Source organism: Cebus imitator, unplaced genomic scaffold, assembly GCF_001604975.1.
Source record: "Cebus imitator isolate Cc_AM_T3 unplaced genomic scaffold, Cebus_imitator-1.0 Scaffold110, whole genome shotgun sequence".
Classification (NCBI taxonomy): domain Eukaryota; kingdom Metazoa; phylum Chordata; class Mammalia; order Primates; family Cebidae; genus Cebus; species Cebus imitator.
Genome location: NW_016107425.1, coordinates 2,736,100 through 2,757,101, shown reverse-complemented (window position 1 = coordinate 2,757,101; position 21,002 = coordinate 2,736,100). Strand labels below are relative to the sequence as shown.

Sequence of the window (21,002 nt, the reverse complement as noted above, 5' to 3'; positions counted from 1 at the left end):
GTCCTTCGGCAGGATGTTTTTGTATCAGTACCTAATCCATCCAACAGCTGTAGCTGTCAGAACAATTTAGGACAAGTCTGAGGACAAAAGCCAACACCTCAACACCTCAGAATGCATACAAAAACAAAAAAGACAGCAAGGACCTGAATCCTTCATAATTTCACTGAGTCACTTCACTACCAAACCCCAAAGTCATTCTACCTCAGGACTTCTTCTATATGAGTAATTGATTTTATTTTTCTTCTTGTATGAGTCATTGAATATTCAAATCAGTTGAAAGGGAGTTTTCTGTTAGTGCAGCATAAAGTGTTCCAACAGAAGAACTATTACTTCTTTAATGGAAAAAAATACTTTTTTTTTCCCATTTATTTATTTTATTGCATTTTAGGTTTTGGGGTACATGTGAAGAACATGCAAAATTGTTGCATAGGAACACACATGGCAGTGTGATTTGCTGCCTTCCTCCCCATCACCTACATCTGGCATTTCTCCCCCTGCTATCCCTCCCCAGCTCTCCACCCCCCACCGTCCCTCCCCTATTTCCCCCCAACTGACCCCAGTGTGTAGTGCTCCCCTCCCTGTGTCCATGTGCTCTCATCGTTGAAAAAATACTTAAAAAAAAAATCCAGCTGTTACTCTATCTCCCTGCTCCTTATTCACACCTGGAATAGATGATATTACTGACATTAATTCGAAACATTACCATCAGCACTAGTGAAGAGAACTTTTAGTTTTATATCCTATTGGCCACACATTTCTTGGATTAGAGGATGCAGTTATTTGGATTTCTAAGGATACCGCTAAATGTGTGAATCATTACATCCTTCTAGCTCCATCTAGAAAGCCGGTTGCCCTGGAAGAACCACTTATGTTCTGTGAACAAAGGAGTTAGGGAAATGCCTATGTGGAACTGAATAAACAGACTAGAGGGAAATGTCAACTCAATACCTTTGGTTGAAGCTTAAGTATTTGGCACATGAATACTCCATTTGCTATTGATCCCCATAAAGTAACCACAAATGAGCATAAACCATACATGGAAATATACGACTGGAGTTGTATTTCTTACATGTTATTCCCTTTTCCAGATTCTCATAATAACCACACAAGCAAATCTGATGAAGGAGATTTGGGTGAAATTTCTCAAAAGCTTTAACTTCTTTCAGTCGAGTGAAGATTATATCCACATCTTCGCTGGATCGCTCCAATGGTCTGTACAGGGAGAAAAGGCACCAAAGCTATATCAGTAAAGATTTACCTCAAAGTGAGTTAACAGGCCTCATTTTAATCATATTCAAATTTACACAAATATTCCAATTGTGAATATTTCATTGCAAATACTTATCCACCCCTTATAGGTATTTCTGGGCTGATAGAGACATTTCCGGGGCTTTATCAACTATTTGCCTTAAATCACTACTATTGCAGATGGCTACAGCAGAAGTCAACCCCAGAGTGCTAAGTTCAAGGTGATACTCGGGTATAATGCTTAATCCCTTGGAAACACCTGAGGGAACAAGATACATGAAAATGCAGATTTTACTAAAAATTGAAGTCACAAACACAAATGTCTGCAGGGGCCAATGAGGTAAAGGAAGTGAGCAAAAAGAACAAGATATAAGGGGAAAAAATCTCTACTCTAAGAAAACAACAGTGAAAGCACAAAGACAAATGAGAAATGACAGCCTCAGTGCTGGTGATTCTCTAGGCAATGGTGGGCATCAGGGTAAACTGCAAACACAAGACTGCCTACAGGGAGCAACTCTTATTTGGCTGTTTTCCTTCTTATTAGTTTTCTGCATAAATGTGAGGCTAGATGTTGTCAAATACTTCAATTGTTCAAAGTTAATCTAGGTGTTTTTTCACACTTTTTTTTTTTTTTGACAGGGTCTTACTTTGTCACCCAGGCTGAAGTGCAGTGACGCGATCTTGGCTCACTGCAGCCTCGACCTCCAGGGCTTAAGTGATCCTGCCACTTCAGCCTCCCAAGTAGCGGGACTACAGGCACACTCTTCCATGTCCAGCTAATTTTTTGTACTGACAGGGTTTCGTCATGTTGCCCAGGCTGGTCTCAAACTCCTGGGCCCAAGCAACCCTCCTGCCTCAACCTCCCAAAGTACTAGGATTACAGGCATGAGCCACCATGCCCAGTCTGTTCACATTTCTTGAACATTGTGTAGGCCACACACACACACACACACGTGAATCTATGGAATAGATCCAACCCGCTGACTACCATTTGGTAACCTCTGAATTAAGATAAATCAAAGAACCAAACAAAAATACGACAGTTTTACAAACTATGTAACTACTATTTTCTTTGAGCAGTTTTCCAAGTCTGTTCCTTTGATGTGCTTTGCAAAAACCTACTGCTATTCCTTGATAGATATTTCACATTATACAGAAACTACCATGTGTGCCCCAGAGCATTCTGGGACCAGAGGAAATGAATTGGGTGAGGATGTGATGGAGACACGTAGTATAGTATTCACCAAATACCCATATGCTCCCCTGAATGTACTAACCTCCCTTGTAGTGATGTTGGGGCTGGACTGCGAACAAAACTAGCTATATCTCTTCTGAGGTGAGGCTGATAAGAGCTAGGGGCCTCTCTTTCACCTCTCTCTTATTCAGGAACAGCTTTGAAGGGTGTTATAGGTTGAATGCGTCTCCTCAAAAGATATATCAGGGACCTGATTCTCAGCACCTGTGCATGTAATCTTCTTTGGAAATAGGGTCTTGTAGATGCAATCAAATTAAGATGGGGTCACACTGGATTATGCTTGGCCCCAATCCAATGACTAGCACCCTTAGAAAAAGCGGGAACTTGGACAGAGAGACACAGGGAAGACAGCCACATGGAGCCGGCGACAGAGACTGGAGTGATGCATCTACCAGCAAGGAATGCCGAAGATTGCTGGCAACCTTCAAAAGCTAGAAAGGGTTAAGAAGGATTCTTCCCTACAGCCTTGAGAGAAGACATCTTGATTCTGGACTTCCAGCCTTCAGAACCCTGAGAGAAAAAAGTGTTTATTGTTTTAAACCATTCAGTTATTGGTACTTTGTTCTGGTGGCCCTAGGAAACTAAGACAGGAGGCATATGTTTTACATGCTACAGCCACAAGATGGAGAAGAATGTACAACACACAAAAGATTCTCTATAAGTGGCAAATAAACCTCCACTGTATGAAGCTATTGGGATGGAGGCGGGAACGTTATCACAGCATCAGCCAGCATCACCCAGACTAATACAGAAGTCAAGACTAGCCAGGCCAGAGTTCAAGGGACTTGGGACATTGTCAGAAGACAGATCCCATCATGAGAGATGAACATTTTCAGAGGACAGGAGTAGATGATCTGTCACTAAGCGGGAGACCTCAGGTCTGAGCTTAGTTTACAGGCTCTTCATCTTGCACAGTTTTCACCATGTCACACTTTTAGGCCCAAGAAAACTAGATTCAAAGAATATGCTCACAACCTCCCTGGCCTCCCAACAAACCCCTACTGGAAGGGTTTGGATTCTGCTTCCTGGGGAAGAGGAAGGGAAATCTGAGTGTGCCCAGTCTTTGAGATGACAGTGGGGCTGAAAGCATTGAGAGATGTGCAGGCTTGACTTGGGAAGACACAACACATCAGTATCAGCGCCTCTTCCTCCTGTTACCCCTTTGGAAGGGGTTTCTAAACTTCTAGCCCGAAGCTATGTCCTCAAAGTTAGGGGGCTTTGGAACAGAGACAAGGACTTCAGCGATTAATAAGGTGCTATGGACAGGGTGCAGACAACTTTCAATCAGTCTGTGTGTCTGAGGGGACAGTGAGGACAGCAGCAGTTGGCAGAGGCGCCCCTAGTGGGGGATTCCAGTCAGTACAGCACATTTTCTGGGAGGCAGGGCTGGTGCTGGTGCCAGCAGGGAGTCGGGTTGCTGCCATAGAAGCACTGGCAGCAGCTGCAGGCCCAAAGCAATGGCAGCATGCAAGTGACTGTGGGAGGAAGCGTAAGGACTAGACGAGCTAGAAACTGACTGGACGTGTATATGGCAGATTCTGCTTAGTTACATAGGAAAAGAGAGAAACAGAGATTAGAATCCATCTTCCACAAAGAAGGAAAGAGCATCCCTTCTTGTTTATTCTCACCAGAGCGTCTCCCACATTAGAAGGGCAGACTAGCGCAGCTAAAAAGATTTTTAGCCTGACACTCACTAGAAAACAGTACAAGGAAAATGTATATACTTCTATACAGTCCAAAACAAGCACAGAACTTCAAGCTTCATAACCAGATTGTTAAATGACAAAGACACTCGGAAAGATAATTAATTTGAGATAACTGAGAGGAGAATGAAACCTCTTCTCCTGATATTTTTGTGTACCCCCAAATTAGGCCCTAATAATATCATTCTTGTTTAATATTTAAGCCTCAGAAACAATGAAAAGCAACCTTCTATCTATCATTAATTTTATTGGGTACTTCATGGAGTGGGGAAAATTTCATTCAGCTATTAACAGACACCTTTACTATTTGACCTCTAGAATCGACCACCAGTGACAATCCTTTTGTGAATCTCTAATTTCCTAATGCAGCGTGTTTTCTCATCTCTCTGAGGTCATATCTGGCACTTCCTTTATAGATCCTACAATGCCCAAAAGAGGGCCACCCATGCAAAAAGTCATTGCATGTAATGTTCTACAGCGACTTCAAACCGAACTTATCTTCTCTCCCACATCTGCTACTGCACCTGCCCTCCTTACTTCTAATGCATGGAATAGCCTCACCCTCTGCTATGGTCTAAATGGCGTGGAGGTGAGCCTACTGCCTCTGGTATGGATCGGAAATCTAATCACCAGTGCAAAAACGTTGGGAGGTGGGGTTTAATGAAAAATGCTTAGGTCATGAGGGCTCTGCCTTCATGCAGTATTTGTAGATTAATGAGTGGACTAATACTGCTATTAAAAAACAGGCTTGCAGGAATGGGCTCACTCTTTCCACCTTCCACCATGTGAGGACACAGCAAGAAGATTCTCACCAGATGCTGGCACCTTCATACTGGACTTCCCAGCCTCCAGAACTGGGAGAAATAAATTTCTGTTCTTTTCAAATTACCCAGTCTCCTGTCATAGCAGCACAAAACAGACCAAGATACTGTCCCTCACCACATTCCCGTAATTTTACCTGGGAATGTCTCTCAAATCCATCCCCCTTAATTCTTAACGGCTACTCTCTCATTGAGCTTGATAAAGGGCATGTGAAGCACAAAGCACGGGTTGAGACATGAATCTGAACAGCATGGCAGTTCTGTCCTAGGAGGGTTCTGTCTAATAATTAGCAGAAGTATTTTAAGCAGGGTAGTGGCATGATTGGATATGCATTTTGGAAAGATCACCTTCACTGTGACTAGAGGCAGATGGGAGACAGTCAAGATCAGCAGCCAAGAGGAAGTTAGGAAGTTCTTGCAGCATATCAAAATGATGATGTGCTTTCTCTAATTATAGCTCACTCTGGGTTCCTTTCTTCTCCCTTCATAACGATGAACAGCTGGTCCCCTAAGCAAAAGCTCCAAGTACAGAGAAGTTATTTGCCTTAGCCTGGCATCTAATATCCAGAGCTCTTTTTAAAAATGACTTTTTAAAAAAAACTTACACTTTTAAAACATGTTCAAACAACAACAAAAGAATCATTTACAACTCCTACAACTTGGTATTTTTAAAAAATTAATATCCTAATTTAAAAATAGGCAAAGGACTTGAATAGATATTTCTCCAAAGAAGACATGCAAATAGCCAACAGGTGTATGAAAAGGTGCTCACTGTCACTAATCATCAGGGAAATGCAAATCAAAGCCATAATGAGATTTTACCTTACATCTGTCAAGATGGCTATTACCCAAAAAAAACACAAAATGTTGGTGAGGATGTAAGGAAACCGGAACCTTTGTACACTGTTGGTCAGAATCAAAAATGGTGGGGCTGCTATGAAAAACAGTTTAGAGGTTCCTCAAAAATTAGAAATAGAACTACCATTGATCCAGTAATCCTACTTCTGGGTATTTATCCAAAAGAATTGAAATCAAGGTTCTTGAAAAGATACTCACACTTCCATGTCCATTTCAGCATTATTCACAGCAGCCAAGATATGGAAACAACCTAAATGTCCATCAACAGATAAATGGATAAAAAAATAACATATATATACATGAAATGGAGTATTGTTTACCCTTGAAAATGAAGGACATTCTGCAATCTTGACAACATGCATGAACCTTGAAGAATTCTGCTATGTGAAATAAACCAATCTCAAACACCACGTTTCCACTTATACGAGGTTTCTAAAATAGTCAAATTCATAAAATAAAAAAGTGGAATGATGGCTACCAGTGACTGGAGTGAAAGGGAAATGGGGAGTTATTAATCAGCTAACCTAGAGTTTCAGTTAAGAAAGTCGAACAAGCTCTAGAGATCTGCCGTACAACACTGTATTTATGCCCAACAAAAATATATCATACATTTAAAAATGGCTCAGAGCGTAGATCTCATAGTAAGTGTTCTTAACAAAATAAGATAAAAATTTGAAAAGAATCATTTGTAAACAAAGGCACTGTGGAAAGCAGGATTATAAAGTGGCCCCCTATGACCCACACCTTGTATAATCCTTTTGAGGCTGGATGGGAGCTGCAATTTGCTTTTAGCCAATAGAATACGGCAAAATGAAGAGAAAGCACGCCCACGATTATGTTATGGTATATGGCAAAGGAGGAGAGACTTTGCAGATTAATTAGGGCCATAATTAGTTGACTTTGTAATTAGTTGACTCTGTTCATCAAAAGTGAGGTTTTCCTGGGTGGGCCTGACCTAATCAAGTGAGACCTTTAAACACGGATGGAAGGAGTGAGAGTTTCTTTTGCTGGCCTTGAGGAAGAAAGCCGCCCTGGTTGCCTGAGGGCCTCTGGAGGGCCACGTGGCAAGAAATGTGGGCAGTTGCTGACTGACAGCCAGCAAGAAAACAAGGACCTCAGGCCTACCATTGCAAGAAACTGAATTCTGCCAAAAATGATGTGAGGTTACCGAGCTCCAGAAAGAAGCATCTGTTACTCACTCTGTCACCCAGGCTGGATTGCAGTGGTGTGATTATGGCTCACTGAAGCCTCGGCCCCCTGGGTTCAAGTGATCCTTCCACCTCAGCATCCCAAGTAGGTGAGACTACAGGTATACATCACCATGCTCTTCAATTTTTTTTGTTTTTTCTTTTTTGATAGAGACAGGGTGTCGCCATGTTGCCCAGGGTGGTCTTGAACTCCTGGGCTCAATCAAACTTTCTGCCTCAGCCTCCCCAAATGCTGCAATTACAGGGTTGAGCCACCTTGCTTGGCCAGGAGCACCTTGATTTCAGCCTTTAAAACCCTGAACAGAGGATCCAGAAAAGCTGTGCCTAGCCTCCTGCCACATGATCACAGACAGATAATACATGTATGCTTTTTTAAGCAGCTAAGTTTATCATAATTTGTTACACAGCAATAGAAAACCAACATAAAGTTATTTTCTCACACTGACTATTTTCCTTATGGCCCAGCTTAGATTTCACTCTCTTTTTGGAGCTTTTCCTGACAATGTTTTCTCTTCTCTGAAATCCAATTGATAACATTTCTTTTTGGCATCTAATCCCATTGTTTATTAGTTCATGTTTCATGCATGTAAATTTTTTCTTGGAGAGACCTTCGGCTATGGTCTTAATGTTTGTGTCCTACATCCCCCAAATTTATATGTTAAAATCCTAACCCTTAAAGTGATGGCATTAGGGGGTGGAGCCTTTGAGAGGCAATTAGATCATAAGGGCAGAGTCCTCATGAATGGGATTAGTGCCATTATAAAAGAGACCCCAGAGACTGGCTCTCCATTTTGTCATGTGAAGATACAGAAAAAGGTGCTGCCTATGAGTCAGAGAGCAGCCCTCACCAGACACCAAATCTACCAGCACCTTGATCTTGGACTTCCTAGCTTCTAGAACTATGAGAAATAAATTCCTGTTGTTATAAGCCACCTAAAGTACTTTGTTAGGCAGGGCACAGTGGATCACACCTGTAATTCCAGCATTTTGGGAGGCCAAGATATGAGGACTGCTGGAGCCCAGGAGTTCAAGACTGCCCCAGAGAATATGGCAAAACTACATTTCTACAAAAAATTTAAAAATTAGCCAATCATGTTGGTGCATGCCTGTGGTCTGAGCTACTCAGGAGCCTGAGACAGGAGGATTGCTTGAACCCAGGAGGTTGAGGCTGCTCTAAGCCATGATCACGCCACTGCACTCCAGCCTGGGTGAGAGTGAAGCCGGAAGAGGGAACGGAAGGGGAGGGGAGGGGAGGGAGAGCAAGAGAGGGAGGGAGGAAGAAAAGAAGGAAGGAAGGAAGGAAGGAAGGAAGGAAGGAAGGAAGGAAGGAAGGAAGGAAGGAAGGAGGGAGGGCGGGCAGAAGAAAAGTAGGAGAAAAGGAAGGAAAGAAGGAAGGAGGAAGAGAGGGAGGAAGGAAGGACGGAAGGACGGAAGGAGGGAAGGAGGAAGGGAGAAGGGAAGGAGAAAGGAAGAAAAAAGGAAGGAAGAAAGGAAGGAAGGAACTTTGTTTTAGCAGCCCAAACAGTCACCTTCATTTATCTATTCATTTATCCAATAAATACTAGTTTGGTCTTATTTCTTATTAACTCCCAAATCACTATGTACTCCTATTTTATTTTGTGATTTTTTTCTTCTCATGGTTCCTCAGCTCTTCCAAGATGAATTTCACAGTCATCAAAAACTTTCTGACAGCAAGTTAGAGAACAATCCATCTAAGTTAGCAAAAAGGCTAGAACTAAAAATAATTCTGATGACATAAAATTATTTTAAGTTCTATATAAATCATAATGGTAATAATGCCTATTAGCAATATCAAAAAAGTCTATTTTATTAGAATGTTATTTATAATCTTAAAAGGAATAAGGTTTTTAAAATTAAAAAGTCCTTTCTTACCACCTGGGCTATAAATAAGTATTAAAACCATTCTTTTTTTTCTTTCAGGAGACTTAGACACCAGAGAAATTTATGAAATCTATTAAACTTTAAATGACTTTCCATTCACCTAACACATCCTTTCATGAATGCACATTCATTTTATTTATTCACTCAGTCACCTATATTGCTTTACTACTATTCATTAGGCACCTTAATCTGGAAGCACAAAGATGAGCAAAATCCCAACACTATCCACGAGGAGCTCACGATCTAGTGGCAAAGGGAGTCAACCAAAATTAGAATACAGTATAATAAGGACTGTAATAAGAGTAACAACAATGTTCAGGGCCAGACCTTGTTTTACTACACAAGGTAGCTGAATACAGAAACTATCAAAGGCAGGCATCCGAGGGATAGCAAAGGTTCTGGATTCCAGGTGCTGCCCACATGCATTATGCAATGTGGAAATTTACTATGCTCTTAAATTTTAATTCAGTCAACTCTGGATTATCTAGGGACTAATTAGCCAGTTTCTGAGTTAGCTGGAGCACAAAATAAGAACACAAAGGCATTTGTGGAAAAGAATACACAATAACCATAAAATCGGTAAGAAACATTGTCCCCTCAATGACTTCCATTGCTTGGCTATATGATCGTCAATATTTGCACACCCTTTACCGTGGAGAGAGCCCACCCCCCTCATCAATCAGCCGAGTAGACCCCTTAGTGGCAGTTCCTGCCACAGCTCCTGGGGACCTCTTGGGACAGTAGATTCCAACACCCAACAGTCAGACCTGAGGGGTGTAGGAAGCAGAAGAAGAAGTGGAGAGAAAGGGAGAGGGAGGCAGAACTGCTCTCTGCCCAGTGCCTTCCCATAATCATAAACAAAAAGCTTGGCCAAGAAATGGACCACATTAGCAGACTATGTAACACTGTCATCTTACGGGAATGTACATAACACTTAGTTTCCTCAACTACCTTAATATATTTTTTAAATTTTCATATGTCTTTGGAAAATCAGTAAATGTATTTCAAAACATTGAATGTAATGTTCACTAAATATATATTCATTAAAACGACTTTGCAGTTCAGTTGGACTCTTTTTAACAGTAATTTAGTGTTATAAAGAACTACTCACCTCCTCCAGAGAACTGTCAAATCTGAGATAATGCATGTGAGCTTTATCAATTATAAAAGGCTACAGGCCAGGCATAGTGGCTCACGCCTATAATCCTAGCACTTTGGGAGACTGATGCGGTGGATCACCTGAGGTCAAGAGTTTGAGATCAGCCTGGCCAACATGGTGAAACCCCATCCTCTACTAAAAACACAAAAGTTAGCTGGGCGTGGTGGCTGGCACCCGTAATCCCAGCTATTTAGGAGGCTGAGGCAGGAGAATCACTTGAACCCAGGGGGCGGAGGTTGCAGTGAGCTGAGATAGTGCCATTTCACTCCAGCCTGGGCAACAGAGGGAGACTTCGTCTCAAAAAAAGAAGGCTACAGAAGCTATTTCTAGTACCACCATCATCGTCACCATTATTAGTCACCAAGACTTTTTAAAAGAAGTATCTCATGAAAGCAATGAATCAAGTGCTTAAAAATATATACTAGAATTCTTCTATGTCTTTTAGAGGTTTTATGGATAGGTGTGCATGCATTTTTCTCTATAACAACAGTTAAGATCTTAAATACTATGTTCTCTACAATCTCAATCTTTTTATAACACTATTAGCTTTTTAAGGGGCCTTGACACTTACTGAAAATTTTGGTCATCACAACTCTGTTAGATAAAACAGGTATTAAGAATCCTATTTTGGCCAGGTGCAGTGGCTCACGCCTGTAATGCCAGCACTTTGGGAGGCCGAGGCAGGCAGATCACCTGATGTAGGGAGTTCAGGACCAACATGACCAACATGGAGAAACCCCGTCTCTACTAAAGATGCAAAATTAGATGGGCATGGTGGCACATGCCTGTAATCCCAGCTACTAGGGAGGCTGAGGCAGGAGAATCGCTTGAACACAGGAGACAGAGGTGGCAGTGAGCTGACATCAAGCCATTGTACTCCAGCCTAGGCAACAAGAGCAAAACCCCATCTCAAAAAAAAAAAAAAAAAAAAAGAACCCCTTTTTGTACACATTTAGACACAGAAGTTAGGTGACCATTAGTATGCTAAAATAATGTATATTTATAATGTCAGGGATGACATGGATATAGCAAAAGTCTTTGAAACTCAAGATGTTTACCACTTATGTTATTATTTTAATTATATGATTATTAACCACTTAGAATGCTGAAATGTTTACTCTTTCCTGATTACAAGTTTTTCCAACAATGTCAACAAAATCCAGAAAGGTGTTGAAAATGCATTCAATCTACAAGTATTTACTGAGTATGAAGACTATACTTTCAGGGACTATTTCTATAGTTCATTACTGAGTATCATCTATATGACAGGGAAATGAAGTACTTGGGTGATACAAAGATCATGGTTCATGCACACAGAAAGTTAAAAATGGGTAAGAGAGATACATACATCTATAGCAAGTATCAAGGTGAAATGTGGTAAGAAGCACAATGGAAATGGGAGAGAATGGGAATCCAGGAGGGAAAGAGACTTCACTTATAGATGAAATTTCTAAAAAGACTTCATGAAGGCATTGCTGTAAAATCTCCTTAAACTCAGTTTCTTCTCATTTCTTTTTTATGAGTACACCACCAACATTGTTTGGTCATTTCATCCGTAAACTTCAGTGCATCACTATGGCCCCTCTCCCTAGAGATCTTCTCTCCTAACTCCTCTCCCTGTGAGTTTCCTACCCACATACCCACTCCCACCACACACACACACACATACCCATATACATACCCACATAAAACACCTACAAAGATACATACATACACACCCTTAAGCACCCCCTCAACACAATCAACTGCCCAAGTTGTCTCTCTCCACCGAGGCTCTTGACTCTGCCAGTATTCAGTGACTCTCAGAAAAAAATCCCTTTGAAGGAGCCTGAGATCCTAGGGGCCACTGCAGGTTTTCACTCACAGCTGAGATTGATCATCAGTCAGACAGGGCACACCAAGGCCCCTGTGACTCTTCAGAAACATGGCCTGCACAGCCACCACTAGGAAGCAGAGCACATGAAGTCTGTGAATTTCTGGCATAATGCCTCCTAGTTTAGCAGTCATGCCTTCTTGCTTTTATGTCTCTATAAAAGAATGAAAAGGAAACTGCTCCCTCAAGATCCTAAATGAGATAAAAGAGTTGTGATTGGAGGTCACCACAGACTACAATTTTACTGCTTTAAGCAAAGCAGTAAAAAGGTCCAAATACTTCCACCTCCCCTTTGCAGACAACTACTCTGTCATCGGTCCATGGATGAGTGAGATGCCACATCTGAGGCCCAGGGCTATTCAGAGAGTTGAAAAACCCCAGCATTAGGCAGAGGGCCGGACCAGGCCTGCTAATGTTTAAAGAATGCTTAGCCCTGCATTTGTAAGTGAAGAGAGAGAGGAAAACTTTTTGAACAGGTCTAGAGTGTTGCAATTTGTCTTGTTACAATTAAAATACAATATGAAATTGAAATACAGCCTTGTCCAATTTTAACAGACCCTTTTCAAAAACCTCTGACTGTTCCTGAGTAGCTAACCTCAATAGAGGATCATCAGGCTTGGCAAAGGCTCTCCACCACACACCCTCAGCCTCAGGTGACCAGACCTCAGCCAAACGGGGATGCTTATTGGATCCCAAACCGCACATAAAATAGAACTCTACCATAATTGCCCCTCTGCAATACACCTGCTCTACTAGCATTAAGTTAAAAAATAACTTCCTGTGGCTCCTTAAAATTTAGAATGGCTTCTGAGATGACTCAGATAACCAAGACTTCTTTAAAATGCTTTCCGGATGGGTTTCAACCCAAATGCTTTCCGGATGGCTTTTTTTCTCTACCTGATTTTCACTATAGCAAGCAAAGGCTCTCAAAAATCATTTCATAGTACTTAGTGCTACACTCAAATGTGAGATGACTCTGTTCAAAAAATTGCCACTGTTTCCATTAAATAGTAGGAGAGTCCATGAAGGGCCTTGGGTTGGAAGAGTTAGAGAAGGGAACTCTCTTGAGTCAGATCCTTCTGACAGTCTTCACAATTTGAAAATATTTTGCATTAATAAATAAAAAACAATACAAAATAACACAAATTTTAAAACAACACTATATAACAACTATTTGCATCCTGTTTACATTGTATTAAGTAAACTACAGAGTATATGTGTAGGTTATATATTATGTGTAATATTAGGTTTTGTGTGTGTGTGTGTGTGTGTGTGTGTGTGTGTGTGTGTAGGTTATATAACATAAATACTACACCATTTTATAACAGGGTCTTGAACATCTCCAGATTTTGGTACCCAAATGGGGTCCTGGAACCAATCCTCCCATGGGTACTCCAGGATGACTGTACATAAAAGTAACATTGGAAAGTTAAGAATATTTGTCAGAAGTCCTGTCGTTGGCATAGTGAGTGGCGCACACCTGTAATTCCAGTGCTTTGGGAGGTCAAGGCCGGAAGATCAAACTTAAGGCCAGGAGTTAGAGACCAGCCTGGCCAACACAGCAAGACCTCACCTCTGCTAAAAATTAAAACTCCTGGGCTCAAATGATCCATCCATCTTGGCCTCTCAAAGTGCTGGGATTACAGGTGTGAGTCACCACACCCTGCCCTTGTGAGCCACCACACCTGGCTCTTCTCTGTTTTATTCTTCTGACTGAAGTGTCTGTTTCTGGCTTTTAGCTGGAGTGTACACTTCCTAGCCAGTCAGTTAGCCAACTCTTTTTGAGAAGTAAAGTTTTCCTTTCCAAATGTGTGAACCTTGTCATTCTTCAGTTGATACTTCCTTGAAAAAACTCTGTCTTACCATCAATAACAAAAATTGTTAAATAACTTTTATTTAATAATACTATATTCAAATAGTATTAAAACACTGGTGGGTTTCAATGCATAATTGAGTGATAAACCTTCTCAGTTTTTCCCTAAGATGTCTTTGGTTATTAGAAGAATGCACCCTATGAATGAATAGCTTCAATTTCAATAGATGCTATGAATATGAAAAAAGCAAAATGTTTTCAATGTGTAAAGATACATGGTAAATAGAAAGAAATACAAATTCAGTGGAGGGCAATTTGATGGTGTGAAATTATAAAATTATAATATTTTAATACAATAATTCCAGTTATAAGTCTTCTGCAGATATTCTTCCATATCGGTAAAATTATGTATGCACTAGAATATAAGATAAAATAAATATATTTGTATGTTGATATAAATAATTATAAATTCACACAACGAAATGGTATGCAAAGAAAGAATGAGGTAGTTCTATCAATCCAAGGTATTGAAGAACAGCAGAATATACCACTCCAAAATATGCCACATGGATATTTTGAGCTAAAGGCAATTGAGAAGCAGAACCAAGAAAAGCTCTCTGCCCTCCCGCTATTTTCCTAAAAAGAGGACATCAATTTACAAAGGTGTCTTTCCTTCCCTCTCTACCAGAAAGAATAAACAGGAATCACTGGAGATAACTTTAGATCCTTACCAGCCTGGAGATGATACCAGAGGAATCTACATAAACTTTGCTAATTAGACATTATCTACCATTAGTTTCCCATATATTTGCCTTCTCACAATTTGCTGTCCCTAGAGACTCAAGGTCTCCTTCCTTTGTCTTGTCTAAAATGTATTGTCCTTCACTAAAATGTATTCTTCTTTGTTAAAGATGCTATAATAAGCCTGGAGTTCTAAGCCACCTATTGGAGAATTACTCAGTCCCTGGGTATCTCTCATGCATATATAAAATACATGTTAATAAACTTCTGTTTGTTTTTTTTTTTTCTGGTTAACCAATCTTTTGCTACAGGGGCCCCAGTTAAGAACTCAGAGGGGTAGAGGGAAAATTTTTCCTTCCTAGAGTACCATTCAGTAAAAAGCAGGATTTAAGTGTGTAATATGCTATCATTTATTAATAAAAGAGGCATTTATAAATATATGTATATTTATAAATTTCCAATTTTTGGTCTAAACTTCTTATATGCATTTATATAAACTTAAATGCATATAACCAGTTTAGATCAAAAATTGGAAACTGGCATTAGTGGTTATTCTATAGAGTGACTAAGTGACTGGAATACAAGAGAGGGAGATTTAATTTTTGCTGTTTACCAGAAGGAATATACACACAAATATCACATTAAAATATTTCCAGAATCCTGTCACTTCTCACCACTTCAAGCCTGCCCTGGTCTAAGCCACCATCCTCTCTTCCCCAGCCTATGGCACTGGTCTCCTAGCAGCAATCCCTGCTTCCACCCTAATTAGCTCAGAGTAAAAACCCAAGTTTCCACATTGCCTAGCCCCCATGTCCCACCTCAGTCACCCATTTCCTTTGGAACCTCATCTCCTACATCCTCCTCTTACTCCCTCCTCTAAACACACGAGTGCCTTGGCTGCACCTTGATGGTCTCTGGCCTGCCTTCAAGCCCTTGCAATAGCTATTCCTCCTGCCAGGGATACTATTTCTCCAGATATCTGCACAGCTCAGGCCCTTGCCCACTATAAGGCAAAGCAAAACTCCCCTTTCTAATGAAGTCTACCCTCCCATCCCATTTAAAACCACAGTCCCCTCAACAGTGCCTTTACCCTGCATCGTTTTATTCCAAGCATGAAACACCTTCTACCATAATATTTATAGGAATAAATTATTGATTGATTTATTTTGGTTATTGTCTCTACTAGAATGTAAGCTCCATAAAAGCAGGGTTTTTAAAAAAAATAACTATTATTATATCTCCAGTACCGAGAACAATGTCTGGAATATAGTAGATACCCAATAAACATTGTTGAAAGAATAAATATACTTTTTATACCTTTTTTATTTGTATATTAGAATGTATTACCATGAAAAGTTAATGGCATTTCAGAGAAAATTAAATTGCTTTTTTGTTAAGAAAATTTTTTATGTTTTCTACCACATTCACCAAAATCAGCAATAATAACTCCTCAGAATTTCAGTGTTCTCAATAAAATAAATAAGCAGTTATTTATTTTTTAATGAATATAAGTATATAAGTAGTGATTCTTTAAAAATTAATAACAGCTTATTTATACACCAGGACTTCCTGTGAGATCCATTTTACTTTTTCTCATGTGTGCCCATGCTAATTTTCCTGAGTGATTAAGTAAACCTAAATATTCAAAAATGTGATATTACACCATTTATGTGCTGTCTCTTCCGAAGTTACAAACCGTATAACAAATGAAAATAAAACAGTTCTAAAGCTATATCCCAGAATCAAGGACAGGCACCATTCTTTTCTAGAGAGATGCCGTCAAAGAAATTCCTTAAACTAGGCCCAAATTGAAAATGGTTCTAAACCATTTTTGCACCAGCAACTACAAGAAGGTTTATTATTCCTATGCAGAGATAATCAGGCCATTCTTTTGGTAACAATCTCTCCTGCCCACAATACTTGGATATAAGTATATTTAAATGGAAAGAGGAGTGCTTAATTTTAGCTTAATTGATAATTAACAGATAGAATAGAAAAGTTGGTATGTAGATACATTGGAGAGGACAGGTCTCAGGATCAGTAATAAGATTATGAAAGTTTATATGTTGTATATTATAAAAGTTTATATGTTGCATATCTAGTCCCCATAAGGAACTAGAACTCATGCAGGATGCATAAATAATAGATGCATTCTGGGACTTCCAGGAAAGAACCCAAGAGAGAACAGAAGGAAGAAGTTGGCAAATCAAGGTAGCCATCACTTTGACCCAAGAGCCAAGGATTTTAAACTAGAACTAATTTCATCAGCTCACTAACCTGTTACTGAACCACATATACTAGCCAACAGTCAAGGAAAGTCCTACAGGGTGTCTTTATTTCACTAACAGGATAATATCTAAATCTGATGCTTTAGATTGGTCACCTAAGCACTATGCAGAATTGTAATTTTTAACATAAGAAATTTTTTATTTATTAGAAACCTCTATTGTATCACTGTAAAAGGGAAAGGACTTCTACTTCTGTCTGTAATGGAGTAATTGGCAGAAAATTAACCCCCTTCACCCACAGTAAACAATTATAAAATTGAACAAAATACAGGGAGTAACTGCTTTCAGACACGGTAACACTGTGATCCCAGGAAAAAGGGAAACACACAAAAATATCTATCTACATGATATCCTTGATATTTTGCCTGGAAACACTTTCTGGAACACAGGCAGAGAGAGAGAAATAAAACAGAGCATGGCAGTCCCACAGGGCTGGGGAGGGCAGCAATCAGAATTCAGGGATGCTGAAGTAGCTGGAACATGCAGTGAAGTCAGTCAGACAGAAAGAAGCTGTTCATAGAAAAAGATCTAAAATTTAGCAGCGGGGATCTTCTTAAGTCATTAGCTGCACATGTGTAGACGAATACTCATGGAGAGATGTGGCAGACAATAGGTCCTAGACAGTGTGAGCTGAGTGGACATTCCAGAGGTCACACAGTGCTGACAGATATAGCACTTCTGACCAGTCAGAGTACACAGGCCTCACTGTTCACTCTGGACATTCAACTAAGTCTCCAAAAATGCTACTCTAGCCCAAGAACTAGACCTTTTCTAACAAAGCTTAAAAATAAGCCCAATGGAGTCAAGTTGATTGGCCAGGACATTAACTGCCTTTGAAAACGAAAACAGACCTTAAAAAAAAAAGAAAGAAACACAATTCAGAATCTCAATAGCATAAAATCCACAGTATCTAGCATACAAATATAAATTGCTATATATGTAAAGAAACAGGAAGATATGACTCATAACCAGAAAAATAATCAATAAAAACAGACTCAGAGATGACAGAAATGTTGAAATAGCAAACCAAAACTTTAAAACAACTCTAATAAATATGTTTAAGATTGAAAAGGAAAGATCATAAGGCATTAACAGATAGGGAATATCGGTAGTGAGATGAATATATTTTTTTAAAAGCAAATGGAAATTATAAAACTTGAAAATACAAAATATAAAAGAAAAACCTCACTGCACAGACTTAAGAGTAGATTGGGCACTGCAGAAAAAAAAAAAAAAAAAGATCATTGAACCTCAAGGCAGGCAATAGAAATTATCTGAACTAAAGCACAGAGAGAAAAGGATTAAAACTAGTAATAAGGATGGGAGACTCAATAGCCTGGAAGACAATACTGAGAGTTTAATCCACAAATGATGAAAATCCCAGAAGAATAAGAGAGAGAAAATGGAGGAAAAAAAATTAAAGAAATAATGGATGAAAATGTTCCAGTTAAAAAGGCAGTAAATGCCACCAATAGTCTAAAATATTATCAAGTAAAATTTCTGCTTTATAAGTATGGTAGATTAAAGGTGGCCACAAATGCTTTGTCATTATCTCCATTAATAAGTGGGATTTATTTCCTCTCCTTGTGAATCTAGGCTGGCCCTGTGACCAACAGAAAGCGATGGAAGTGATGTGTCTTATGTTTAGCACTACTGCTATCAAGCCTACTACCCTGAACAAGTTGCTCAATCTCCCTGAGTCTTGACTTTCTCATATCCAATAGAGTGATGTGGGGCTAAATTTTCTGAGATTTCGTCCAGATTCAGAAAAAAAAATCTATGTTCTGAGAAGAGTTATATATTAAACCAATACATAAAAATAAATCAGGATGACATGTCAAAGTGCAAATCTGTAAGTATTTGGCTGCTAAGAATATGAATATCTTAGTCAAAATGTACCTGAACCTTCCAGATCTATTGCTAAGTCAAAATATACTTAGGATTCTGGCTAGAATATACTCTTTATGGCTCTGACTTACAAACTAAAGATTACGTAGTAGAAATAGGTTCCTATAGCTAAAGAGTGTTAATTAGTAAACTAAAGATGATTTAAGGCACATTAGGACATAGTCAAATCCCTTTCACAGTGCTTAGGCTTTCCCCACAATAACTCTCAGTCTTTAAGGATGAACAGACTTAAATAAATCTGAGGTAGCTAGTAGAAAAAATATCTATAATATTTTATAAACTTTTGTCAGACAAAAACCTTTTGTCATACCCACTGAGTCTAACATACCTCATTTTCATAGTTTCAAAACTACAAATGCAAAAAACAAAACAAAACAAAAACAGGTGCCTTGAATTTCATTCTTTTTGGAAACAGCTTCCAGTACACCCTTCAGTATGTAAAATGGCAAGAGCAGTCCTCACCAGTATGCCTCACCAGTATTTCCAGTATGCCTCACTGTATAGAATGAAAGCGGCATGACTTCTGCCATGGACATATGGCAGGGATTATGATTAGTTAGGGATGAAGATTCAATCTGACAGTCTTTCTTTTTACTGTTAGTCTTTTTGGTTTTCTGAGCAATCAGAATTAGTAGTTCAGGCCAGGTATGCTAGTATATAGAATGCTGATTTAATAAAAAGAAAGCCAACCATACATATAATTTCAGGCAATGTTTGAATGATTGCATTTAATTATAACTGCCAGCAATTGTGACAACCTGGGCAATAAGAAACCTAGAGACAGGGTTCCCAAAGGGCCAGTGAATGGCCAAAGCTGGTTGTAGAAAGCGGTCTCGTTATAGTCGTGTATGGTCCATGTAGCAATAGGATAATGTAGCTACCCACCAAAGACATAGCTCTGGCCTGGGAGATTATAACAGACTTCTTAAATGCCAAAAGCTGGTCCATCTTTTCTATCCTTCCTATGAAGGAAAGGAAGCCACTCCTCAGGGCCAACAAAAATCGAATGCCCACACTTATCCCAGTCCCAAGTTTCTGAGCAAGCAAAACAGGAAGCATCTTCATCCCACAGTTTTTCTTCACCCAAGCAGAGATAAACAGCATCAGAATTTTGAATTGCAGTCTCTAACTTCTTTCATTCAACAATACTCGTCCATGTCTAGCATGTACAAGCCCAATGAAAAGTTATTTGAAAATTACAAGGAAGAACCAGACCTTCAATCTGCCCTAAAACAGCTTCTGATCTATTAGGGGATCTAAGACATGTATCTAAATGATGGCAATGCAAGGATAAAAGCAGTCATCTGGGTCTATAAAAGGTACACCGAGGTCTGTAGAAAAACTCCTAGAAGTTCAGAGCTACATGAGATAAGAGTGAGTAGAGAAGGCTTCACAGAAAGCCCCTTTCTTCCAATGCTCAGCTTTCCAGAGCATTTTAGCTGATATTTTAACTAGGTCACGGAGAATGGACAGAAATTGCAAAAGTACAAACAGGGGGTAAAAAGTTTCCAGACAGCAAAAAAATAAAGCATGAGTAAAGCCACGGAGCTAGGAAATGACAGGCCAGGAACAGCCAGTAGTTCCAGTGGTTTGAAGTTCTAGTGGTTCTGAGAAACAAGGCTGGGACCCAACTGGGGCAGCATTTGAATGCAAGCCAGTTGGGCACAGACTTTATTCTGCTAACCATGGGAAGGCCAGCAGAGATATTTAAAAATCAGAAAATCAGAAAAAATCAGAACCATCATTTTCGAAAATTAGTCTTCTAGCAGGGAATGAACTGGAGAAGAAAGAGACAAAAGGTATGGAGAGTAACTAGGACAGAGCTTTTAGGGCTCCATATGTCATGCTTTTCACAATACCATACAGAATCCACACGCACTTAGGTGTAATAATATCATCACTCTCTTCTCTCTCCAATGTCTACTTAGACGTAGTGCAACAGTAAGTCTTTTTTCCTGGCTCGGTCATGGCTTATACCTGTAGTCCCAGTGAAATTATTAATAGTGCTTTCATTCACTCTCAAAAGTATTCTGGTTTGGACAATAAATTATGTATGCACCTTATTTAGAAATAATCCTTCTCCTACTTCTCTGCAGATCCTCTCCTAGATATCAGGGATTCAGAGCCAATTTATACCATTTGCAGCCCCCTCCCCTCACTCACTATATGACAATTATGTGATCAGTTTCTCTCCCTCCCCAGGATACCAGGTGATCACATTTTTT

The 21,002-nt window shown here is 39.6% G+C and overlaps 1 protein-coding gene across 2 annotated transcripts in view; it reads right to left on the bottom strand.

Moving 5' to 3' along the window:
* The window catches only part of RAPGEF4 (Rap guanine nucleotide exchange factor 4), a 323,726-nt gene that overhangs the window by 263,181 nt on the left and 39,543 nt on the right, over positions 1–21,002 (bottom strand). For both annotated transcript variants that reach the window (XM_017538228.1, XM_017538229.2), the window contains exon 2: positions 1,070–1,212. In XM_017538228.1, coding sequence (XP_017393717.1) covers positions 1,070–1,212 — 143 coding nt within the window. The remainder of the gene's footprint in view (positions 1–1,069; positions 1,213–21,002) is intronic.